General features: G+C 36.2%; 2 protein-coding genes across 13 annotated transcripts; both read left to right on the top strand.

Moving 5' to 3' along the window:
• Positions 1-20: 20 nt before the first annotated feature.
• Positions 21-21039, top strand: upSET (SET domain-containing protein upSET). 11 transcript variants are annotated; one of them, XR_847186.2, is made up of 14 exons: positions 214-2665; positions 2769-2853; positions 2971-3124; positions 3302-3446; positions 3544-3591; positions 3757-4447; positions 4948-5432; positions 5540-7091; positions 7454-9085; positions 11365-11617; positions 11744-11878; positions 12399-12932; positions 19139-19370; positions 20422-21039. XR_847186.2 is itself a non-coding variant. In XM_087408002.1 (13 exons), the coding sequence occupies exons 1-12, from the start codon at positions 348-350 to the stop codon at positions 12917-12919; spliced, it is 8019 nt and encodes a 2672-aa protein (XP_087264128.1). In that variant the 5' UTR covers positions 214-347; the 3' UTR covers positions 12920-12932; positions 19139-21039. The 11 variants fall into 11 exon arrangements, 7 of the variants coding, with proteins under 7 accessions (XP_011068265.1, XP_011068269.1, XP_087264128.1 ...); XM_087408002.1 differs by having other exon boundaries at positions 19139-21039; XM_011069965.2 differs by lacking the exons at positions 19139-19370; positions 20422-21039 and adding an exon at positions 14251-17267.
• On the top strand, positions 20903-27562 carry LOC105154436 (aminoacylase-1). 2 transcript variants are annotated; one of them, XM_087408007.1, is made up of 5 exons: positions 20903-21039; positions 23083-23252; positions 23948-24463; positions 25684-25974; positions 26597-27562. In XM_087408007.1, exons 1-5 carry the CDS (start codon positions 20952-20954, stop codon positions 26738-26740), a joined length of 1209 nt encoding a protein of 402 aa, XP_087264133.1. In that variant the 5' UTR covers positions 20903-20951; the 3' UTR covers positions 26741-27562. The 2 variants fall into 2 exon arrangements, with proteins under 2 accessions (XP_087264133.1, XP_087264134.1); XM_087408008.1 differs by lacking the exon at positions 20903-21039 and adding an exon at positions 21618-21828.
• Positions 27563-27591: the final 29 nt, after the last annotated feature.

The following is a 27591-nucleotide window of genomic DNA, read 5'->3' on the forward strand; positions in this document are numbered from 1 at the left end:
CCACAGTCCTCAAATAGCCAAATCGAGAACTAGACTTGGTGAAGCCGGGCGAGGACGATAGCCAACAGTCCTTGGACCGGTCGCTAAACTCGCTTGCGAGTTTCCACTTGACGTGCTCTCATAAGGCTACCAAAACGTCGACCCCATCGGTAATCAAGTTATCGGGGGGTGGAACAGCTGGCAGTGGGGAGCAATTATCCCCAGGGCCTGGCCCACCTCCCCCAGCATCTTCGTTGATCGGCGGTGACGGTCGCATCAATGAGAACACACCAGCCACAGATAACAATGATGACGAAGCGGAGCAAACTGTCGTTTCGACTGGAACGACGAAGTCTACGTCTGCGAAAATGGAGAAGGAATATGGTCAAGCTAATGAAACCACCATGAGTTTTGTTCTAAAACTAGATGTAGAGGCTGCAGCTGCGCCGGTGGTGGAGAACACGACAAAGGACAACGACAGGAGTGAAGAACAACCGCCACCGACGTTACTGTTCGCTCAGGAGATATGGCGATCCCAGGAGCCCGTTGCAGTCGCCACCGGCACAGCAACGACTATCACCACGACAGGGAACGCCATGGTGATCACGAGCGGCGATGACGCCATTGCGGCTGCTAATAGTGGCAAGTCGCAGCTGTTGCAGTCTTTGGAGGCGACAAGCAACCATGAGCAACAGATTGCGACGGCTACTACTGCGTCTACTCTCGCAAGTGTCAAGCCTGTGGTGACTTATCCAGTCGCTAAAGGCGCCAGGGAACAGGTGCAAAAAATTATTACCGGTTCACAAACCAACACCACGGAGATATTGACATCGCGCGTCATCTCGCAGAAATTATCGCCATCGTCCACTGATCAGGCGCAGCTTGTCCCGGTGACGGTCAACATTTCTTCTCAAACATCGACTAACTCGACGTCCTCGCCATCCCCCAATAGTGGCGGCGTTCTCTGTCCTTGGCAAACAACTATGATCACGGTACAAAGCAGTCAGCCAATATATCAATCGAAGAATCAAGTTACGACCGCTGACCTTATCCATTGTAAGCAACAAGTAACGGTGGCAAGTAATGTACAGACTACATTACATCACAAATGTCAACCAGTATACTCCACGGGTACTTCTACTACAGCGGTGAAGGATCTACAAAGATTTTACACGAAATCATTGCCAAGCAGTATCATCTCAGCTAGTCAATCGGCGCAAAAAATCAAGACCGTGACAAATGTGATCACTAACCCATCTACTATAGTTGCACAACGTAATAATTCCTTATCTAGATCACAAGGTGCGCAAAAAACACGAATGTTACCTGGTCAGTTTATAAACAATCAAGCAACAGCGAACAACGCAAATCCGCAGAAAATTCAGCTAGGCAATCCGACACAGAAGACGACGCAGCCTGTCGGCGCAACGAATATTCAAAAAACAACTCTCCAACCTGTCTGCAACAATCAAAAAGTTCCATTGTTGAGTGGCAATCATCTTCCAAATCTCAAAACGCAACAGCAAAAGTTGCAGATGCCTCATAAGATATCTCTAACCGTAGGCAGGCAGCAATTACAATCAAGCACACAACAAATAAATAATGTCTCGAAATCTAGTAACCTTGTAACCGGTATACAAAAATATCCACCACCTGGGCAACATTTTATGGCATGCCAACAAGCAGTCAGATCTCAATCAACGGTAACTGGGCTGCAAAAATCTCAGACAATGGCCACAGTACAAACCGCCAAACTACAAACTACGATGAGTAATGTCTGCAAGAGCAACAGTGTGCCAAACGTCTCCAAATCATCGCAAAATTCGAATGTGCTTAAACAGCAAATACAGTTGCAAACTACGTCGGCGCAATTGTTACAAGGTAGTTCGCAACAAGTAATCCAAAAGTCTCAACAGCAGCAATCGGCGAATAATCTACAGGTTCAACGAAGTATTACTAATGTGCATTCGAAGGTGATAGCACCTGTACCGAACAATCAAAGAACTCCGGTTATGATGAATTCGAAAGTTCAACAGCAGCAGCAACAGCAACAACAAACAATGATGAGGGTAGGAATATCAAAGGGTCAGACGCAAGCTGTTCAAACTGTAGCAAATCTGAAGACTATCTCGCAAAAATCCGTAGTGAATCCCGCTAAGACGACTGCAAATTCCCAAAATAATGTCATTCAACAGCCTATTATAGTGCAAAGAAATAACAATCCTCCTCAACCCGTGAAAATCATTCAACAACAGCAGCAACAGAATATAATTGGTCCACAAAATGCTCCGCAAAAACAATCTGGATGCATTAAGACTATTCCACCGCAGAAACCTGTACAAAGAAATCACGCTCAGAAAATTGGCAACAACCCTGGCGTTAAACCCTTGTTGAGTTCAAACGTAACGGGATTTACGAAAACCCAAGGTCCGACCGCGACGCAAGTGGCGCAAAAAACGTGTATTAAGACCTTGCTGCCGCAGCAAACGGTAGTTACATCATCCAATGTGATAACTCCGCACAAAAACTCGCCAATCAAAATTCAGCAACAAGCGATACAGCAGAAACAATTGGTCATGACGCCGCAATACACTCAGCAGATCCGACAGCAAGCCGGACAAATAAAAACCTTGCTTCCGATAACCTCGGCTACGATTGAACCTCGTAAAGACGTCACTGAGAATAAGTAAGTTTAAGCTTAAGTGACTTTGTAATAAATTAATTTACTTAATTTTATTCTTTTTTAAATGATCTGATATTATAAGAAAATAAAACAATAATATTTGTAGAATGGATAATGAGTCACGAATGTCTAAAGAAGAAGAGCAAAGTACCTCTAAATCGCCAGTAAGAAGAATGCCACTTCCTTACGAGGTACAAATCTATACGTTATAAAGTATATGTTTTAGCTTATAAGATGTGTATGTTTTATGTGTATCTCGAAATTATTAATTGATTTTCAATTTAAAACAAATTCTTTTTTAACCATAGTGTCTTCAATTCGTTCTCCAAGACCATAATTACGGAGCGCCACCGCCACGGACACCACCGCCTCCATCGCCACCTCCTCATCCGAAGCAGCAACCCATTAACGGAGCCGGTAGTTCCACAGCTACCTCCCAACATCCTTACATTTTTGGACCTGGTAATGTCAATATTATTGTCAATATTATTGTCAGTCATGAATTTATTATCTTTTATTATCTTTTTTTTTTTCAAGAATCTTTTTTTGAAACTTTTTACAAACTAAGAAACCATCGTGTATCTTCTAATATAGAATCTAATGAAAGTTAGGAGTAACAAATATTTTTTATAATTGAAGTTGCAACCAACACCAATGTGGAAGATGATGCTGCCAGTGTGATAAGTAGTGATGCGGGACGAGAGGCGGAACCGGAAGGTGAAGAAACTGAAACAGCACCCGAAGGCGAAGGTGATGACGAGGACAGTGTTACTAGATGTATCTGGTAAGTGAATAACAATTTTATAGGTAGAGGTATAATATTATATATCATGGCTAATGGTAATATATATAATATATTGTGTTTCATATATTATTTTTAGTGACTTTGAACATGATGACGGATATATGATATGTTGTGACCGTTGCTTGTAAGTATCACCAATATTTTCACATTACTAATATAGAATATAGATTGAGAAATATTTATACAGTCTTTTTAGTCTGTATTTATATTATAAAATAATTATACTAAAAAATTATGCATCCCATTTGATGAAAACAGTACTTATTGAGAACTGATTATGCGATCGTAGAGTATGGCAGCACGTCGATTGTATGGGCATTGATCGTTCGAACATTCCTGATGAATACCTCTGCGAGAGATGCCGACCACGACGAGTGGACAGACAGCGAGCACGCGCCTTACAAATGCGTAAACGCGAAGAGCTTCTTAATTCGGACATGTCTTCCGATGCGTCGTCCACCAGTTCAGCAGACACAGACGTCGGTTCGGTGAACAACGCCACGGCCCAAAAGAAACGTCCGCTTTCGCAACAACAATCGCAAATTCCGAGGCGCAACAAATCTGATACGTCTGCTCAATCGTCACAGGTGCGAAGGTTAAATAATAACAACAATAACAATAACAATAACGTTGGAAAGAGGCAAAGAAGAGATTCGCAAGCCCGACAATCAAGCACCGTTCGAAAGAAGGAAAACAATACTGCTCCGAAGCGAGGACCTGGGAAACGTAAGGCTAAGAGGAGAACGAGTCTGGAAGATAAAGAGGACGATGTGCAAGATGCCTGGGGTACCAATATGGCCCCCCTTAGACAATGGATCGAAAGATACGAAGAAGCCGTTACGAATCATTACAGTCCCGAATTGCGAGCCAGGATATCAAATATCAAAGTCAACGGCACGCATAGTGACCTAAGGCAAAGTAACATGAACGTCGTTGCCACCGGTAAATGCCGGCTTAACGTGCACAGCAATAATCTTAGAGTAAGTAAAACGCTATCTCAAATCTGTATGAAAAAAAATACATAAAGAAATGTTATTATGAAAACTGTTAAATTCTTCGTTTTCTTTTTAAATTACTTCATACTATTTAGAGTAGAGTGGAGCTTTTTTGTTCACTTCTCGTGATAATGTTTTGTCTCTGAAATCAGCCATATACTGAACATTTAAAGCTATACTTAAGCTCTCAAGCAATCATGATTATATAAGTTGTAAGCACGTCATTGCAAAGAGATAGATATATTACTGTCCTAATTTTATCTTACTTCAAGATTGAAATTGATGGAATAATTTCGCCCTACCCTATATTTGATTTATTGAAATAGATACTAATCTTTTGCCGATATTCTCAATATTATTCATTAATGTTCATCACTATCGCGATTACTTACTGAATTCTACACTAAAATAACTATTTAAATTTTTATTTCCTCTATAAAAAAATATATATTGAAGTTAATATGAAAAAAATCTTTTTGTTACAGTTTTTAGTGGCGACAATGTATCTCCCGCCAAACACTCCTATTGTGGAATTACGTGGCAAATATATGCTTAGCACACAACATCGACTGCAGTATACGCAAAGTGGTAGGCAACACGTCCAACGACCAGGACCGTTCGTGTTTTTCTATCGTCTGCCACGCGATGGCACCGAAGTGTGCGTAGACACGCGGACATACGGAAATGACGCGAGGTTTGTGCGGCGTAGTTGCAAGCCGAACGCCGAGGTGAAGCATTGCATCGAGAAAGGCACGCTACATCTCTATATTGTGACGACATGTGCAATCGAGAAAAACGCCGAGATAACAATCAAACATGAGCAGCATGATCTACTACTGTCACCCAATCCCAGTTCTCCAGCGATGCCTGTTGTGTGCGCATGTAATAATCCACGGGAATGTCAAATTACAAACGCGGCAAGCCAGCTGAACAGAAGAGGTAGCAATGGCGCTCTCGTCGAAAATGCTGAGTAAGTTCTCACATAAAGATACAAATAACAAAATATACATATAATAACAGGATATTTTATATATTTTTGTAACGTATTCGCATTATCTTTATCTGTGTGTTACTCAGTGGCAGAGAACGAAGGCGACGGGGTAGAAGAAATACAGTCTGCGAGGAAACCGATTCCATACCACCGGCAGTTCCTCCGGTGACGAGTGTCACGCAAGCCGCTACGACTACAACATCATCTGCATCATCGACGGTGACTCCTGCAACGCCAAGGAGAACCATCACAACTACGGTTACAACTACAACGACTCGTCAAGTTGCAAAGGAAGAGATCCCCGCTACGGTAACGAATACGCAGCCTCAAACGTCACCTAGTTTGAATCAATCGGTGACGATGACATCGGAATCGAAAAAGGATAAAAAGAAGATGACACGAGAAGAGAGGAAGATGGAGGCGATTATAAAGGCTTTCGAAAGATTAGAGAAGGCGGAGCAGAGAAAACAGGAGGTACAAGCAAGAAATGCGCAACGAAAAGAATCTGGTGGCACGCACAGCGATAACGAGGATAGTCATTCGATGACGGGACAATCCAAGAGTAGTAAACAAACAAATTCAGAGAGACCGCTACGACGTAGAAGGAGGAAAGGTCGAGCAAGGACGACAAGTTCATCTCAGTCGCAGGGCAGTAGTCGAAGGACAAGATTGAACTCCGCCGAGTCGGACGTATCCTCCGGAGACGAGAGCAATTCTATGCAGTCGCCGCCTCTGTTGAGTCAGAATCGTGCATCTAGCCAGGACGTTCCCTATTCATCGCACTTACACACTCCGTCTAAGAACACGACGGGTGATATTAGCAATACCGGCTCATCATCTAGTGGAATTCCCACTGCGGCTGGTTTATTGCTGGCTTTAGCGAACTCTAATGCTCCCGGTCCTCCAAGTTCTCCACCGTTACAACAACCCACTCCTGTCAAAAGTCCTACTTGTGATAGCGGAGCCAGTAGCAGTTCACAGAGTTCCACGCCACCGACACCGTTGTCCTCTGCCTGTTTGTTGGTGGCCGCCGCGGTCGGCCCCTTGGCTCCGGGTTTCAAGTTTCCGAAGACGAAGAAGGTATTGATGAACGAATGGCTAAAGGAATCGCCCGATCCGCCACAAGTTAATATACCTCAAGTGTCACCTTTACCAGTTTTACCACCTGCCGCTCCACCAGCCTTACAAAATTCCATGAATCCGCTGTGCAGCAGGCATTTCTCACCGGTACCGACAGATGCTTCAGTGGAATTCCTATCTCAGAGTTACGCAGCGAAAAGTCTAGCCACTCTCGTGCAAGCTGCCAATTCGGTTAGCGGCATATGCGATTCACCGCCGCAACGTAGACAGCAACAGCAAGTGATTTCCAGTAATAACAATAATGGCAATGGCAGTCCCGCTGTCTCTACAGGCTCGGCAAAGAAGCGATGGTTGCGCCAGGCGATTTCGGAAGAGTGTGATTCACCCAATAGCCGGCCTGAGAGTCCTCCTTCGCTTAGCGAAACGGTAGCACCCCCCAAGAAGCGGAGAATAGCTCGAGAAAGTTTATCGTCGGATAATTACACCCCGCCGACGACACCGACCATGCTACTTCCGACTGAAGCAGCGCCTAACAACAGATCACTGTGTTCTGCTGATGTAAGTTTCGCAGTTTAAATATTTTTGTTAAAACTAATTACTTAAAAAAATAATATCAAAACTCTTTCTCACAATAGAATTAAAAGTAATATAAATGAACCAAATCAGTTATAAGTGCTTAAAATATATTAAAATCTAATGTCATATGGTAAGATGTATAATAATATTTTAAAATCATATAATAAAATTCGTATAATAAATCGTATAATAAAATTGTCGCAAACATTTCAGTTTATAAATTAATAATTAGATTTTAATAAATTACTAAACTTATAATTGGCTTTATTAGGCTGTTTATATTTATCTTTGTATTATTTTAATATTTAATTTGTAATATGTATAACATTGCCAATATTTTCCAGGATGACTATACAGAACATGTGCAATCGCCTATCGTGGAACAGACCGATGACAGACATTACGATTCGGAATCTATAAAAGAAGATATTAAAGTGGATGATAGATCTATGGATTCTGATAAACCAATCATTCGAGAAAAACTCTCAATTGATATTTTTCCTCAATCAGAATTTTATGTAAAAAATGAAGGAAAAACAGAATGCTCTGATATTATTAAAACGGAAGAGTCTTCTGAAATGGATGTAGACAATGTTATGACAAAAAAAGAAAAAGTTTCTCCGAAGTGGGAGGGAGATGATATAAAGTCCGAATGTAGTTATGATCAATTAGATCAGAAAATAATTGAAAAGATTCGAGAGGCTGTCGAAAGTAGAGTATCATTCAGCAATTTTGATATCAAGAAAGAGTCTTTCGCTAAGGAGGAAATTGTCACTAAAGGCACAGTTGAGATAATTGATCAAAATGAACCCGATACCGAGATGGAAGGATTTAGTTCTCCCATCGCTACTATAGAACCTGACGCGATTTTAAAACAGCGAGTGGTGGAGATGCAGCTGGAATTTGGGGGTGGCATTGCCGAAATCGTAAACATTGCCAATAGCGAAAACGAAAAGTCGAACGACGAGAAGAAATCATCCGAAGTCATTGCAAAGTGTGAAGAGATTGCTGAGAAATCTGACGACAACGCATCTATCGACGAGTTTGACGTCGAAGCGCAGATGAAGAAGATCACGGGCGACGACGGTAACGACTATCAGGAAAAGATTGACACGAGTTCGGAGAAGGATAAGAGCATGGATGGAATAGAGGGACTAATGGATAGCTCGAAAGAAGATTCGGACTCCGAGGATAAGGACGTGGACGATGACAAGTACTGCGAATCTTCCTTTAAGTTATTTGATATCAGTCATGAAGAAACATCTTTCAAAGAATCGGATACTAAGCCCGATACTAAACCGGAACAGATTATCGTTACAGAAGATGACACGAAAGAGACGGATAAGGGTACGAATGACGAGCCCGCAAAGGAAGTCTCCACGGTGGAAGAGCCATCTGCCTTTGCCGCCCTGTCGGAGGAGTCTATCTTCGATTCGACTTCTGCGAACATGGATACGGAGTCCATCGCGGACTCTCCCAAGATCTTTCACTCGATTCCACCTTTGAGCGAGCGCATTCGCAAGAAGACCGATTCGTCTGCCACGCCGAAAACGCCTAAGATGGACTTTGAAGCGGCTATCATAGAATCTACGATAAGTATGGACGCTGTGGACGGATCTAAGAATGGGGAGCAAAAGTCGATGTTGTCAACCGCGCTACGTGAACTTTTGGAGGCAAAACTGGACGACGAGCCGACGGCCGAAGTAATGAAAAATGACGTTGATAATGAGATTAACACGCCATCACAAGTAATTCAACCAAAATTAGACTCCTCTGAACATAGTTTAGACACAATACAAGATTCGGCTTCGATTCAGGAAACGCCGAAGTTAGAAGAGACTCCCACCAAGGAGGAAGAGACCAAACCCAAAGAGATAAAACGGTTGAAAGATCCGAGGACCGTCGTACCGAATAGTATGCCAGCACCAGCTTTTAAACCGGACTCTCTTCCTCCTGTCAAGCGCAAGGTTAGAAGGGTAGGACTGTAGTAATGTTTTTTGTTGCTGAAAATGACATTTCGTTATTTTATCATTGTTCATTACCATTATCCTCATCAATATAATCCTACTATATATATATAGCACTATATAAATAGCACTATAGTACTATATAAAATCAAAATGATTCCTACATTTCCACTTCCCTTTTATTTTCATAAAACTTTCATTTTCATAAAATTATTTAGTTTTTATTTCTATAAAATTATTTCTATTCTGTTATACAGGGTGTTCCAATAACTATTATCACCTGAAATATCTTCTAATCTATAAGGTGTAGAGAAAAATTTATATAATCAAAATTACACGATGTAAAGGGAGCTATCATATGATGATAATAATTTTTGTCCAGATGGAGGCGCTTCGGAAATTTCAAGGTCAACTTCGTTTTTTTTAATGCAATTTTATGAATTTTTTTACACAATATGATTCCTCTAATTATTCTGCATAAAAAAATATCAAGCTCATGGTATCAAAAATCGATAGTACAAGTAGTTTACAAGATATCAAGTTTGAAATTACTTTATATCTGGATTTTGACATTTTTCATAAATGGTGATCAATTTGTTATTTTCTTATAACGGATACATTCTGCTTCAATGAAAACAAACATTCTTTGAACTACGTCTTAAGTTCACGAAATGAAATTTAACATGAAAAGTTTAATCGATACATCAGTTAATCGTGCAAGATATATTTATTTGAAAAACAAGTTGATATGATCCTCATTTATGAAGAATGTCAAAACAAGTGCGAGTGAAAAATTTATACGTTGAACGATATCCTAATCGCACTCAGCTTTCGAACATTTAAAAATATTTGCGATAAACTTAGACAAACTGGTAATTTAAATACTCGTAAAAGTGAATGTGATAAGCGAATAACTCATGAAGGGAATGAAATTCAGATTCCCGCAAAGGTCTCTCAAAATCCTCACATTAGTTTGTGACAAATTGAACGAGAAACTAATATTAAAAAAAATAGTGTAGTCCGTATTTTGCATTGTCACAAATACCATCCATACCATCTCAGTATTCACCAAGCATTGCATGGAACGGACTTTGTGAATCGTATTAGATTTTTTTCAATAGGCACAACATCAGATTCAAAATAATAATAATAATAATAATTTATTTTTTGATACCGTGCTATTTACTGATGAGGCAACATTTACTTATCACGGGAATGTTAATTTATATAACATGCATTTCTGATCGGTGGAAAATTCTTATTGCGGTAGGTCGAATATCAGAGACAGTAGTCTTTGAATGCATGATGTAGTATCACAAGTTACAAATTACGCGCTGTTCTTCTATTTACAATGTAGTGCAAAAAATTGCTTTTAGCCAATCTTTTCATTTATTATAGGTAACAAAATTATTGGTTCTTATTTTATCGACATCTAAATGGCAATAAGTACGCTAATTTTCTTGAGCATACATTGGGTACTTCGTTAGAAGACTTGCCTTTAATCACATAACGAATGTGATACCAGAACGAATGGATGCCCGGCTCATTTTTCATTGGTTGTGAGAAATAAACTCAATGAAAAATTTCCAAATCGCTGGATTGGACACAAGGGTTCTGTAACATGGCCAGTTCGTTCATCAGACTTGACATCACTGGATTATTTTTTATGGGGAACTTTAAAGGACATGGTGTACAAAGAACAACCTACTACATCTCACGACATGCAACAACGGATTATTTGCGTACGTTAATATCTTCCGACGTTATTAGAACAGCAAGCCAATCAATGATCAGAAGAATCCAATGTTGCATTGATAGTAATGGTTATCATTTCAAACATCTTTAAATTTACATAATTAAATAAAATGTTATTAATTAAAAGAATGTTTTCATTGGAACACGATGTTCCGTTTTATTTGACGTAAAAAGTTATATCAGAATGAGATTTAAAATAAACTATTGATTTTTCGGTACCATAATCTTAATACTTTTTTATGCAGAATAATTAGAAGAATCATATGTGTAAAAAAATTTATATAATTCCATTTAAAAAAACAAAGTTGATCTTGAAATTTCTGAAGCGCCTGCACCTGGACAAAATTTATCACCATATGATAGTCTCCTTTACATCGTGTAATTTTGGTTATATTTTGGTTGTATTTGGTTAAATTTTTCTCTTCTTTATAGAAGATATTTCAGATGGTAATAATTATTGGGACACCCTGTACATAAATTTTTTTTATAATAAAAGGCGGATCTTATATGGAAATATTAATACATTTTTTTAGTTATCCATATCGGAATATCGCAAACGCAAACAACAGTCATCCGGAGGAACTGGAACCGAACCGGAATCGTCGAATGACGCTTCTATTACGGACAAAAATGGAGCGCGAGGTAGATCGGATAGCGCCAGTAGTGGTACTTCTTCGCTCAGTTCCGATGAAGAAGGTTCAAAAACATCGCTTTCTCTCGAGTTGACAGGAATAAACTCGTTGACACTATTCCCTAACGCGGCTAATGAGAACGATGAAAAAAAAGGTAACAATTACTCTTCAAATATTTGTATTTGATATAAATTTTGCTAAATACATCGTAATTTTTTTAAGTACTTAAAGTCATTAGTTTTATGCAATGTGATAATTAATGATTTAATATTTAAATCAGGAGAAGAGGGTGCAATTGGTTGGTCTGCAGCGCCAACTTTGGTAGAACGTCAACGAGAAAATCTTACTGAACGATTGAAACGCGAATTTGGATTGTTCCTCAGCGATGACGAAGAAGAGAGAGCTCGCAAGCATGGTATATATATTTTAAATAAATCTATATGTATGTGGAAAAAAGAGAATACAGCAGTTTTAGAGAAGAAATCAATTATGGTTACAGAAAAGGAAGAATTCAAAGAAATAGTAGCATAAACTATAGAAATCAAAGCCTTAAACGGTTTAGTTGGATTTTCAATGTTTGTATGATTCTTCCCCAGAACCGCGCGAAATGATTTTTCAGTCTTGAGAAAACGCTATTAAATTACCGCAGTAATATCATGATAAAAATTTGTTAAATTGGTTAGCAATTTAACAAATTTTTTATGCTTATTCGCATCTTCGAAACAATATTAATAATGTTGAATAACATATTAAAATCTGTAAATAATTAATTCTTATTGCGAAAAATATGGGACTACACATGTAGTATATAAATTCACGCAAGAATCATACGAGCATTGAAAATCCAGCTAGACCGTTTAAAGCTTTGATTTCTATAATTTATGCTACTATAAGTAAATACTGCTTATACGTCATCCTTATTCTTCTGCTTACAGGTTTGACGACGGAGGCAATACTGAAGGCGCATAAATCTCCGCCTCAAAACTTAGTAATCAGCACCCCGCCGGCATACTCAGGATTGCCCCCGCAGTTACCCCCGCAGCCATATATACCGCCACCTGGCTCGGCGTCCATTCATTATCCCCAGTTCCAGAGCAAACCTGGCACGGTGCAATATCCGAACTTTGCGATACCACCGCCGACCACATCCCAACAACCAATGTACAGCACCGCCGCGTCATCGCAGGCGACTGCGGTCAATAAGCAGACGCAGCCAACGCCATTCTTGGTACCTCAAGCATCCCAAGCGCCACCGGGTTCCAACCCGTATCCGCCACAATTCGTTCCGCCACCACCGCTGCCGCCGCCAACCGCGGGAACGACGGTGCCGATCACTAAGTTCCCAGCGGCGACGCCGCCACCGCCACCGCCTCCGGGCACCCAGGTGTCGTATCCTCCGGCGTCGTCGGGACAACCTCAGAAGCCGTTTTTTAACCATCCGGCGCCGAGGTCGTAACCGGCAGAAAAGGGTAGGATTGTTAAAAGTTCTTAAGTTTTAAACTGATATCATTTTACATTCTCTACAACGAGCGACATTGAACCGCCTCGATTATCTTGCCCACTCTTCTGTCGACGAGATGAAGTTTTAGACTCGGTTCTTTGGAAAAAAAAGCAAAGAACGAATTCAAACTGAATATTCTTGACGGAAGCATTCTTATATTCTTTTATAGAATACTAAAATATTATTTCGTACGGAAGCTTGCGTGAGATACAAATGGCAAGAAGTCGCGTATAGAATTCCAATAATTTTCTAGATAATTAAAGAAATACAATTTTTAGTTCGCGCTGTCAATCGCTTGTAGGATTTTCACATAAATTTTTGAAATTTACCGTGCATATATTCGATGATTTTTCTCTCAAAGTATTTTGACGGAATTTGTGTGGCCTAAGGTGATAGCTGAATATTTTGAGGATATAGCGATGTGCATTTTTAGGTAGGATATATCGAGAGAGTTGTATCGGTACCTTTTTCGCGAGCAACGGCCAAAAGTGTATTTCAAATGGCGTACACTTTTTATACCGGTGAAATGGTGCCCTAAAATGTTTATATATAGCATTAGTCCAATTTTTTAATAAGGTGTTAATAAAGTTGGAAGCGCGCTCTCACTCAGCTGACGAAATCAGCTGATCTCGCGATATCCCCTTTAAAAGCAGTTATCATTATATATACAATATGCACTCTGCATAATACAACTTATCTGTACATACTATTTGCATATACGCATAATGTTAACAATATAGCTATATTTAATAATGCTATATATTTAGATTAGTTCGTAGATGGTAACCGTAACAAAACCTATGACACACGTAGACACGTAAACGAGTACTGTGTTGTGTTGTTTTTCTGACATATAAAAAGGCAGAAAGAGGCGCGGAATTCTCTATATTTTATATTTCATTGTAAAAGGGCAAATTATTTATAATAAAGGGTAAATGTTGAAATTTGAAGACTTGAGTTTTATTTTGGGGATTCGTGAAAATATATTACTACTCGATTTTTCTTATACGGCGACGCATTCGATATATGCGACAAATGTTTTAACGCCGATTTTATTTAAAAAAACATTTATTTATGAACAAGTTTATTTATGAATTTGTACAAGAATCGAGATACTCTAAGAAGGCAGGACAGACCAGTTACAATAAAAATGGTACAATGTGACCATACGTTTTATTCTCTTTGATGCTTTAAGCAGTAATGCAATACATTTTTAATTATACGGAAAAGCGCGAAAGATCACGGTGTGTGACAATACGTTTTAATTACGGATTTATCCTTTTTAGGTTGAGATCTCCAAAAATTTCATTCGCTCAGAACATTCATTCAAGTACAAAACCTACTATATTATAAAAAGTAATTAAAAGTAGAAGTAAATTATGGTAAATTAATACAGCGAAAGAATCGTAATCTATTTTGTAACTGAGAGCTGCTTCACGGTATCTTATCGTTTAGTACGCGAAAAACACGATTGTTCTATCGTTTCAAAGGATATGCGTTTCTTTTTCTCTACTCCGAGCGATAGATTTACAAATTTAAATTTACAAATGAGCTGCGCGTTAGTGACATCCTTCGTGCAGATATTAATAATTCGGTGTTTTAATCTCGTGATTAAAAATAATCGTAATGATTACGTTTTGTCTGTATAATTTAAAAGTCGTCTAGTTCCAGCATCAATAGGTACATGTGCGCGCATGTAAAATTATGTACATTGTATTTTATATGTAATTGAAATTTTATATATATATATATATATGTGTGTGTGTGTGTGTGTGTGCGTGCGTGTGGCGTGCGTGCGTGTGTGTGTGTGTGTGTGTGTGTGTGTGTGTGTGTGTGTGTGTGTGTGTGTGTGTGTGTGTGTGTGTGTGTGTGTGTGTGTGTGTGTATGTGTGTGTGTGTGTATATATATAAATTTTCAGATTTCAATGGTGCGATTATTAGGTGTACATAAGTATGTTATTTGTTATGAGAAGCCAAGTTCGAATTTTTTTGTAAGTTAATTGCCTTTTGTTTGTAATATAACGTATATTGTTTATCTATTTTCGGTCGTAGACTTTCCAAATCGCGAGGAGCGAATGATGGATACTAAGAAGAACAACGAAGTTACTTCGTTAATGCTGTTTATTTAAGACAGCACATAGAATCATAATTATTCACTTGCCGCGGTATGATAGAGTCCGACCGTGTCGCTCGAATTAATTATAGTACAATTAGATGATAACGTTCATTAGAAATTTGTAGCGTTTATATCTACGTTACATATTGAAGTGATGTTACAAGTGACAATTAAAATCATTTTCGAAGGGTAAAAATGTATTATAAACTCATTTAAATGAAGCCGTGACTAGAGATTGAATTGAAATTTAATCAATCAAAGCAAAGTTCACTAAGCTTGAGATTGGTTTTCTTTCTTCTGATTTGTTAAATTCCAACCCAATCTCAATCTCTAGTTTGACCATGCATGGCTTTATTTTAAGTTTTATTGGTGTAAAAGCAAATATATATCTTAATTTATTATACAAAATGCGAAAAGCGTTATTTTCATAATGGATTAAGACTCTCTTAGCTTGGACTTATATAGTTTTCTGATTACAAATTATGTAATTGGATGCGGTCCACCATAAGTAGGTACTCCGAATTGTTTATAACTATTGAACATTTATAACATCAATAATATTAAGCTCGTGGTAATAGCCGGCGATAAGCTATTCTATTTTATCTTGCGACATTATGTCATTAATTAACGCGCATTAACGCATTGTGGCATTAACGCGCTACAGATTTTCGCTCTGTGAAAACTGAATTTAGAAAGTAAAAAACCACTTAGAAGAATTTTGATTATAAATTTTACAGAAATATTATTGGCTGCTTGTGAAAATCTTTTTTCGTGAAAATCGAAAGAAAAGGACGAAAAAGTTAGACGATACCGCATCATTCTCAGCGGAATTAAAATCTATAGATAAAGGACAGGGCGAAAACATCTGGAGCACTCGGGAGTACGAAGTGTACCGCATCCGTTGATTATATAATAGGATTCTACCTGAACGAAGATGCAAAATATGCAGTGTGAGGTTCTTAACATGTGTGCGCATAGAATGAAGAAAAGCGAGCAATTTTGACAGTATACTGTCGGTTTTTAAGCAAATATCAAAGTTTAGAAATCTGTGATTAGGAAACCTGGTAAAAAAAAAACAAATTAAATTATAAAATTATGCATTCTCTACGGAAGCAGGGGAGGGGGTGTCCTAACAAAATTCCTGAGTACATATGTGTACGGATCTCCTATAAACAAAAGGGAAACGTTTTTTTTTTATATTGTGTTCGGCTGCGATTTCAAAGTATAAACAGACGTATTTTTGGCATTTGATATTTACTTTGTACTTTAGCTGATATTTTGTAATAAGAGAAGAGAGACATATGTGTACACAACACTAATGTAAGTTAACAAATTGTCGCGGGTGGCGTAACATCAGAGAGATAAAAAAGTGTACAGCTTGTGTTTCGCCACCTCCATACACACAATGAGAACATGTAAATATTTTTGTAAGATAAATTTAATTTAAGTGTATATATATATATATATATATATATATATATATATATGTATATGTATATACACACACACATATATATACATTAATCTCTCTCTATCCTTTGAATTTTCGTGAAATTCTATTGGAAATCCGAAGATCACAAGCTACGATTGCTTTGCAGCTAAATCCATATGTTTATTGTCCGTTGTACAATTCTCCGCTCTAGTTGGTATTGTATACATTTATATATATATATATATACATATATATACATATACATATATATATATATATATATATATATATATATATATATATATCTGTATGATATTCTGACATAAAGAAGCAGGAACAACACGCGATCTTGTTATTAAAGCATCTGATAGTATAAAATAACTCGTTAGGATAATCGTTTCAATGTTGTAAATAAAAGCAGAGCGCATAGTGGTTATTATATTATATTATATTATATTATATTAATATTATATTATATTCGCATATATATATTCAATCTTTATATAATAGGCTGAGAATACACGATAATTTTTTTATTTGCAATTCACTGTTACATGTATGTGCCTAGTTATAGCCATGTTACAATTATTACCTATTACATTGTATGATAATTTAATCCATATTATCGATTATAATAAATGTAACAAGTTCTTCGATATCAAACTCTACACACGATATATTATTATGGCGTAACGTGTAAAGAGTTCATATTTAGGCATACGTGAAAAAAATTTAATAAATCGGAATACATTTTACTAGTCGAGTTGACTGATGGCCCTTATCGCCTTCTTATCTTTATTGTACGGTAAAATGATAAATTCATGATGTTTTCCAAGATCGGGGCGACTATCGCTCCCACTCTAATACCCCTGAATAAATAAAATCGTTTATTATTAAAAGTGAAAATTAGCATAGTCACCGACACGATATTGATATCATTTGTTTACTGTCGCAGATAAAAGCTCTGTTTATTTCTTCAACAATAAACAGTAATCTACGTTATACATTACCATATGCTATCTCTGAGGATGATTGCTGCAATGTACGCAATTTCTAGCACTATCTTTTGTTGAAAATTACATGCTTTTTTTACATTATCATACATTTTATATTAAATTCGCTAATTGCAATGTTGCGTAAATATATTTTTCTTTCAAAAAACTTTTACAGAATGTTTAATAATTATGGTTACGAAACGATTATTTATTTATTCTCTTCGATAGACATGCAGAATTAATAGAGAATATAATTTGTAGTATTATCTCTTGCTCAAAATTATGGCCGTATAAAGTATTTTGATATTTTTATTATCATAATTTATAATTATGCAGCAGTGTACAAACATGCATTTTTCTTTTGAAGGACTCTTTTGGGAGTATTCAACAATCCCAATTGACTAACTAAAAGTGACATAATATCTATGTTATAATTTCGCAATATAATTGGTGTTATTTAACACCATGCGTTATATTACATTTATATTGTAGATTTAATGCTTTTAGTTAGTCGACTAAAATGATTTTAAGAACTGATCTAAGTTGATTCTTGCTAAAGCCAATTTCTATCAATGTAAATGAATTTTAATCTCGGATTAATTTATCTTTTTCCAATTCATATCCGTTTCCACAAATGTAGATTAAATTTAATCTCGATTTAACTTGCTCTTCATTTATTTTAATTCTTAGAACTAGAAAAAGATAAAAAATTATGATGAATTCGGGCAATCGCACTACTCTGGATAAAAGCACATTAAAGGCTCCTTTATAGTATCTAAATACAGTGACATAATCAACTTTGACAATAAATGTGTATATTCTGCTAAATAATGTGACAATTATTCTTAGGTATTTATTCATTTAAAATATATTTATATGTTTTTACATTTAATGTTGCTAATGTCATATATAGTAACTTTTAGTGTACACTAATGTAATGCAAGTGGCCAAATTCGTTAACAGTTAAGGCGCCTGAATAATCATCACAGCCATATTAAATCATGACATCAGAAGCGAGAAATGATATGTTAATTTTTATTACGTGCCATTTATAAATGAAGACAATTTAGAAACAAAATGATGAGATTGCTTTAAAGCATTTGTAAAAATGGACGAAAATTATACTTATCCCCCCCCCCCCTCTGTCAGGAATTAGAAGAAGATAAAAAAGTAATATTATCGCTAAATTCTTTGAAGTGGAATTTCGTTTTAAAAAGTGAAAATTGAGCTTGTGTTGAAAAAGAGTGACTCAATTTTTAGTCTTTAAGAGTGAGATTTTTTCCTTTAGAGTGAGAATCTCTCTTAAAAATTTTAGAAAGAAGATAAGAGTTATTTACATTCCTAAAAATAGATATATCGGAATGTTTTTGACATTATAGATGCAAGAAGGACAAATAGCAATATTCAACAATCATCATTAACTAGCGATAAAGTTTTTTCTAGAATTATTTCTTTACTATTGCTTAATATGAGTTAACAATAGCGAGAATCGTCAATAAGACTTTAGAGAAAAAGCTAATTTCTAGTAAATAAAAAAACATAAATCGGAAATATTGCGTCAGATATTATCGCAAATTTTTCGTAAATGCGTCCTTGTTCGCATGTTTTTGATTTTTTCAAAAAATTTTCAGAAATTGCATTTGAAATGGGGAAGAAAGAACGCAAAATTTATTGTCTCTGCGTTTCTACTTCGATGACGGCAGCGAGGAAAATAAAGGATGATATCTTTAATCTTTAATGCAATGTGCACAACATGGTAAAGTTACAAAATTAAATAATAAGAAGAGAAGATACCAGTGCATATAAGTGATGATATCAACGAAACTGCTGCTACAAAACCAGAAGATTACGTGAAGAAAAATGGTTGAGTAATTTTTACAAGATTAATAAAAATATTCTAGCTTTTTGCCGAACTTATGACAAACTTTACTTGCCTGAAAGTATATTATAATTGTAATAAATCCATTCAAATGATTATTACTTTACAGTAAAATAAATCTATTCTCGAAACTATGTAAGCACAAACAGCTCTCAAAACTTTATATATTTATATCTTTTATTAAAATAAAGTAAATTTTGTCAGTAATAAGATAAAAAATACTCATCGATGAAGTAAATTCTATTGAGATGCTTTTTAATTGAAATTTTTTAATTAAAGCAATTCTATATAAATATATGGGCATTTGTCTTTATTCTCTAAATTCTTTGGAATAGAATTTTACTCTAAAAAGTGAAATTGAGTCAGTCTTGAAAAAGAGTGGTTCAATTTTCAATCTTTAAAAATAAAGATTACACTCTTCAGAGTGAGATTCATTCTCTGAGGCTGTGATCGAAAACATTATTCGAGTACTTTCGAGTATTCTTGTTGTTCATTGAATGTTAAACAAGGATAAAATAATAATACTCAGGTAGTATTTTCGAACATAGTCTAACAATTTTAGAGAATATAATGGATGTCAATTCCATAAAATTTACACTCTAAATTTTTGGGAATAAAATTCACTCCAAGAAAAGTGATAGTTGCGTCAGTCCGGCAACGAGTGAACTTTACTTCTTCAGGAGAGAATTTCGTGACCTAAAAAGATTAATTTTAATGATTATTTAATATCTCGCTTCGCGATACAGAGCAGTGCTTTTTTCTACCATAATATTCATTCGTTTTATATAAAAACACGTTGCATGAGCCTAATCATTTTTAGATTAGATATAGAGAGGCTAAATTTAACATTTAGAATGAAATTTCAATCTCTCCTTTCGAAGAGTGAAATTATTCACATAAATTAAAAATTGATTCCCATTTGGAGTAATCTTCATTCCAAGAGTGAAAATTTCACTCCTGTAGAACCGGACGCAATTATTTCACTCCCAAAAATTTAGAGTGAAATTCTAGTGCGTACTTAACATTTTTCTCCAGAATCGGATGAAAGGGAAGTGGTAGAAGAAGCGAGCGGAGCGATATCATCTCGCCGCGCCACGTGGTGTCACGTGATGTCGCGTCTCCATGCGTCGTGATTTCAAATGCCGGACCGGCGCGGCGCGACGCTTCTCCGACGTGCTCCGACGTGGCGGACGCGATGTCGTGCCGAGCGCATGGGAGCCTGTTACTAACCGCGCTATTCGATTCGAGCGCGTCGCTGTGACGTCAACGCCGGTAACCGGCGGCAATTGGGCGAGCCGTGGTCGCGGTGTGGTCGCGCGCGACGGCGGCATTCCGGCGGCGACGCGACGGTACGCCGGAGACTTTGCTTCGAGCTTCGAACTTCGACGCCGCTGTCTGCTTGTGACAGTCGATCGCTGACGGGATAGGCATCTGGACGCTAGGTGCGTAGCTTATCGGCGTACGGACGGACGATCAGGCATTAAGAAGCGTATCACTGAATCGCAAGGGTAAGAACAAGAACCACAAGCGGTGATAAGGCAACAGGAACGGACCATCTCGAAACGATGTCGCAGACCGAACTGGACGAAACAGCTGTGGAGAATTTCCGCGAATACCTGCGGATACCGTCGGTGCAGCCGGACGTCAACTATGGTGAGTGATCGCGGGGGAGCATGTGTGATTTCAGATTCCATAAGATTTTCGAAAAATGGGTGAAATGCGGCGAACGAGAGCGAGGGGGAGGAGAGAGATCTGCGACGCGCGCGTCTAAAAGCGTCCAGCAGCGAAAGCGGATTAGTTCGCATCGCGTCCAGCGTCTAAGTTGGTCTAAGTCGAGATTGTAATTTCGGAAGAAAGCGTATAGATGAGAGAGAAAGCGCGAGACTTGTGCGTGTCCTGTGTAAAAAAAAAAGTAGGAAAAAGCGGGACCCACGCCGACCGGCCACGTTTGCGAACGAGATCGCGAAGCACGTCGCTCAACGACGCGTTTCCTCGTTAGGTAAATTGCGCGATTCACCGACGACGAGGGGGAGTTCCTCGTGATCGGCGTCGCTTGTCCACCCGTGGGAATCGGTCGACGCGCTCCCGCGACGCCGGCGACAGGCGAGGACGTTCGCGAGGTGACGAATTGGGGGGATAGCGTCGGTGACGCTATCCAGCCATTGCGTTGCCCCACCCTACGCGTGCGATGTTATTTCTATTTTTATTCCCCTACGTCCGGTCGCAGCGTCTTGCCGACCTCGCCGAGCTGTTCCGCGATGTTCCCGAAACCGGTCACGGGCGTCTGTCGATGACGACAGCGACGTCGTGGCGATTCAATGGGCGCCGCGACATGACCCAGATTGAGCACACGGCCCGGCACTTTGCGTTCCCGTCGTGATTCCCGAAACGATCTTGCCGGTTCGATGGAAGAAGTTGTTCCGAATCGCGAATTGACGACCGGTAAAAATGTGGAAGCTAGTTATGTAACCCGGTCGACGAGATTTCGCGTTCCTTGAATCTGTACGATATAACGGCCTGACTTACGGATGTGTCGCGACATCGCGACGACTCGTTATATTTCTTAATACGCACATAGTTGAGAAATAATAGATCCTGTGACCTCTTGATGGAATAGATAAGAGACTGCAATTGATAATAGAGCCAATTACCATCCCTCTGCAAGTGCCTCGTCTCTTATTACGATTATCACACGATTGTCTGATATTTCCAAAGGAATTAATTTCCGCGATCATTATTATTGTTATGTAACATTGTCATGTCGTTTTACTTTATTATTTAATAACAAGAAAAATTACTTTAGAAAATATTGAACTTGAACAAAAAAAAACATTTAAATTATGTTATGTTAGCTCAATATTTTAGATGTTCTCTTATCTATAAATAGACTGAATTAGAATCTAAATTAAGTAAACTTGATACATCGATTAGCTTTCAAATTTTAGACATAATATTTTATTTAATTTACAGTAAAAAAAAATAAAATTTAAATCCTGTTTTCTCAATACGTTTTAGATTTCTTATTTACAAATATACTGAATTAGAGCATAAATTATATGGAATTGCTACGTCAATTACTGCCGAAATTAATTTGCAAGTTTTGAACGTAGTAAAAAATTATTTAATTTAACTTAAAATTAATTTTTACAAAAGCTCTTTAAATCCTGATAACTAAATGAATTAGAGATAAAAGTATAGAATAAAATTTTATTACACTTCAGTATACACAGTCAAGAAGGGGACTTGGTTTACATATAGAGCTTTAATCCATTCACTTATCCATATCTCATGATACTCCCTTTTTTTGCTACTTCTTGCTACCCAAAGCTATCTATATCATAATTTTACTCTATATATCTTTTACATTCTTTCCTTCATAGCTTTTTAGTTTCTTATTCTATATTTAATTCTACTATACTATAAATTAAATTTAATATCTAGACCATAGCCCTAACCACAACCTATAATCATCACCTGCTTATTATACTCACACATTTTTATTTCCTTTGAACCCTACTCTACTATTATTATCTCTTTCCGCTTATCGTACCTCTCTTATGATTGATTTTTTCATTATTTTTACCTTTCCTTTCTAGATATTATCTCCCTTCTCTTCTTTCTTCATGAATTAGATAAAAGTTTCCATATAAAATCTCATGCTTAATACAATCTAATTTATTGTGTTTTTCATTTCAGATAAATGCGTGGAATTCATAACTAGACAAGCACAGTCTCTCGACTTACCAGTTAAAATTTATCACGTACATCCTAAAAAACCGATTGTGGTTTTAACATGGGTGGGAACGGATCCTACGAAGCAATCGATTCTCTTGAACAGTCATATGGATGTTGTTCCTGTTTTCGAAGTAAGTAATTTATAAGTATTTTGATTTACGGTAAAGATGTTGCAGATGTATATTATTGCATTAAGAAAAATATCTGCTTGAAAATGGATGAATTAGATAGAAGATTCTGAATTTGATAGAATGAGATTCAGAATTTAATGAATTAGATAGAAGATTCTGATTATATCAATCACAGTTCCAGTTATCTCAACTAGACTTCTAGTAGATTTAGATTTTAGATGAACCAGAAAATTCTGATTCGTCTATTCTCAATCAGAATTTCAGTTAATCTAATTAGACATTTTTCTCAAGGCTATGTTCAGATTCTCACCTGAGTACCAGGTATTACTCCATTCTTGTTGTTTACCGAAGATTTGTTTTTTATTGCTGCACTCTGAACCAATGCAATAAGTTGAAACAAATGTATTATGTATACCAGTTCAAAAAGTGCAGCAATAAAAAGCAGATCATATGTTAAACAAGGATGATATAACATCCGGCTTACACAGCACGCTTTATTCGAGGGACGTTTTGACATCCCAAAGAACATCCTTAGGATGTAGAGATATCCTTTGAATGTTCTTTGGGACGCCCCTTTAGAAATCTATATGGGGGGAGTACCTGGGAATCCGAACACGCCCTAGTATGTAATCATTGTTCACACAATAATTGATCAACTTTGTTGATTCTCAATACTAATTCTATAACTGATCTAGGACAAATGGACCTATCCGCCATTCAGCGCACACATGGACGAAAAAGGCGACATCTATGCTCGCGGCAGCCAGGACATGAAATGCGTGGCAATACAATATTTGGAGGCGATCCGTAGACTGAAACTGAACGGACAACGTTTCCAACGCACTATCCACATTTCTTTCGTCCCAGACGAGGAGATCGGCGGTGTTCTCGGAATGAAAGCCTTTGTACACACTGCAGACTTCAAAGCTCTGAACGTCGGTTTCGCGCTAGATGAAGGTGTGGCTGGCCCATGTGAGAACTTTTATATGTTTTACGGAGAAAGATCGATTTGGCATGTCGAAATAAAGTGTGCGGGCAATCCCGGTCACGGATCCATCATGTTGGACAACACGGCTGGAGAAAAATTAAGAGTTATAATAGATCGTTTCACAGACTTCAGAGCTTCCGAAAAAGCAAAATTAAATCCAGATCTTAGAAAAATAGCGGGTACTCTTGGCGAAGTGACATCTGTAAATCTTACGAAAATTTGGGTAAGTATCAAGCAAAAATACTATTTTCGTTAAAAAAAACCCATTTAAAAGATATATATAATTTATAAGAGCATTTATATTTAAAAATCATTGAGTTATTGTAATTATATAATTTTTAATATTTTTAAATTATGTAATAATATATAATTTTTCATTTAGATGAATTTATAAATAAGAATATAAAATATTAAATAAGTTTCTATGTTAAATTAAACAGTTTTTAAAAGCTCAATAAAATACAAATTTAAAAATAAAGTATCTATATAAGGGCAATGAGCACTATAACAGTGCAACAAACTGTTTTTTAATTTATAATATAGATTATATTTATTCCAAATGTTTTAATTCTCACAAATTATTCTCTATTCTCAGGACATAACTTACTAATACATATTGATAATCAATCTTGTCTTCATTCAGCAGTTAAAATGCTATTTAATTATTGTGACTGATTATATAACTCAAAGTGGTAATCCATAGATATGAATGCTAACAAATTTCTTTATATTATAGAAACATGAATTTGAAATTGTGTGTGACATTCTATTTGGAGATCGACAGAAACATTAAAACATTTCCAAATAGAATGTTTCTACATAAAAAAACTTGTTGACACTTATGATTAGTATTACAATGTCCATAGATTACCATTCTGAGTTACATAATCAGAATAGAAATCGCAATAATTGAGCAGCGTTTTAATTGACGAATGAAGATAAGATCGGTTATTAATATATATTAGTAAAATAAATTATATGTCCACTGAATGGTTCTGTAAGAACCGAAACGTTTGGAATGATACATGTAATTTAAATTGTAAATTAAAAAACAGTTTGTTGCATTATTAATGTGCTCATTGCCCTTGTATAAACACTATTCTATACTGAATTCAATGAATGCTAATAAATATTTAAAAGAAAATTTCAAAAGAAAATCTCAAAGAAAGCAAATGAATTAATTAGTTTTAATTTTCAAGTCGTTACATGATACTTGTTTATTTTATATGTCTGTTCATTGGGATTTTTATATTCCACAGTAAGTATTCTAATGTTCTAATAAGTCTTGCAATTAACATCAATCATAATATACAACTTTTTACTTTATGAACCCTTGCCTTATTATTGTGTTAAGATTTTATTTTACCATTTTAGGTTTTCAAACTCCTTATCTATCTATTTGATATTTTACGATTTTAGTCTATTAAATGTTTTTATTTACAGGGTGGCGTACAAACTAATGTTATACCTACCGAGTTCGGCGCTATGTTCGACATTCGTATAACGCCTTCTGTTAATCACGACGAATTCGAAGCTACTATCAAACAGTGGTGCGAAGAAGCTGGTCCAGATGTAACTTATTCCTTCGAAGAGAAAAATCCCAAAATTGAGAATACCAAACTAGATGAATCTAATCCATACTGGATCGCTTTCAAAAATACCTGCGATGAAATTGGTGTTAATTTGGAAACCGCTATCTTCGCGGGAGGTACAGACGGCCGTTTTGTGCGAGGGGTGAGCATCAGACTGGTCTTTATATGAAAATTTAACATTTAAGTACACAGAAGAAGAAATATGTATTATTGTTATTTATTTTATTATAATTATTTCAAAGTATGCGAAATTTCTTTGTAAAACATACAGCATCATGCTTTATTTTATACATTTGTTCTAGAAACTTTAGTTCATTTAGACTCAAAATTTACAAAATAAAAATTATAGATATTTTATTGAATTGAATATTTTTATAATTTATATATATAAATTTTGGCTAAAAATAGTATTTATTATCAGCAGTTTCACATTAGAATATAAGAAATGTGATTTTCATTAAAACTAAAAACATTGTGTTGATAAGTTAAGCATCGCATTTAAATAATAACCTTTATGTTAATTATAAAAAATCTAGATTGTTATACGTTATAATTTTTAATATACTATATTGTATATTATTATACATTTCATATATTAGGTGTTGGAATTAATTCGTAGCGTTTTACAAGTGATGGGAAGTACTTTCATTAATGTATTTTTTAATGCTCATGTGAAATAAATAACATTCTTTCATTAAAAACGCTACGAATTAATTCCAACACCTAATATAAAATATATAATAACTTTGGTATTTACTTTTCAGGTGGGCATTCCTGTTTTTTGCTTCTCACCGATGAACAACACAAAAGTACGTCTTCACGATCACGATGAATATCTAAACAAAGATATTTTCCTGAAAGGAATAGAGATATTTACTAAAATAATACCATCTGTTGCAAATGCTTAAACGAATATGGTATACATTATTATGCATCAGATTTTAAAAGTGCCATAGTCGAATGTTTAGAACTACTGATAGCTGAATTCGATCATCCTACCAGTGATAAGTGTATTAATCAGAATCTTTTGAGTTTAAGAAATCGCAATTAATGTGCAATGACATCCTAAGTCAATATATATTTCTATATTATATATTTCTATATATTATTCTATATATTGTATATATATATATATAGAATATTATTCTATATTATTCTATATATTGTTATACTTTTAAATTTTTATTATTGTTGGATGAAGTTGAAAGATATACATATTCAAATGAGAAACAGTGTAATACAAGAAAAGAAGAACAAAGTGAATATCTTTGAAGAAAGGATGAGTGACAACTCAATTTAAAAATGAATGGAATGTAACGTGGATTACTATATCAAGGAAACGATATAGAATTTAGTAAATTGTGAACACTAAGAAATCGAATGCAAGATTTGTATATCTGAAGAATACAAGGAAACAATGGTGTCAATGGCTATAAATGGGACCAAAGCAGTCTGCTCAAATTAGAGAAACTTCTAAATATTATTTCTACGTGAAGTATTTGCAGTAAATACAATATTCACATAAAGTATACATACAAATGTTTTATATCGAAGAAAAAATATTTTTGTAAGGCATCCAGAAGCGTGCATTTTGGTAATGGAGAGTCATCGAGACATCGAGGGAAACAAAATAATCAAAATATTTTGTAATGCATATATTTTAAAGAAGTAAGTCAGAGCGATGTATTAACGTGATCAATGTTACGAATAAAGTAAAGGAGAGAAATGTATGTACAGAGAAATAATTCGCATAAGAGAC

Source organism: Acromyrmex echinatior, chromosome 7 (assembly GCF_024713525.1).
Source record: "Acromyrmex echinatior isolate Ae372 chromosome 7, ASM2471352v2, whole genome shotgun sequence".
Classification (NCBI taxonomy): domain Eukaryota; kingdom Metazoa; phylum Arthropoda; class Insecta; order Hymenoptera; family Formicidae; genus Acromyrmex; species Acromyrmex echinatior.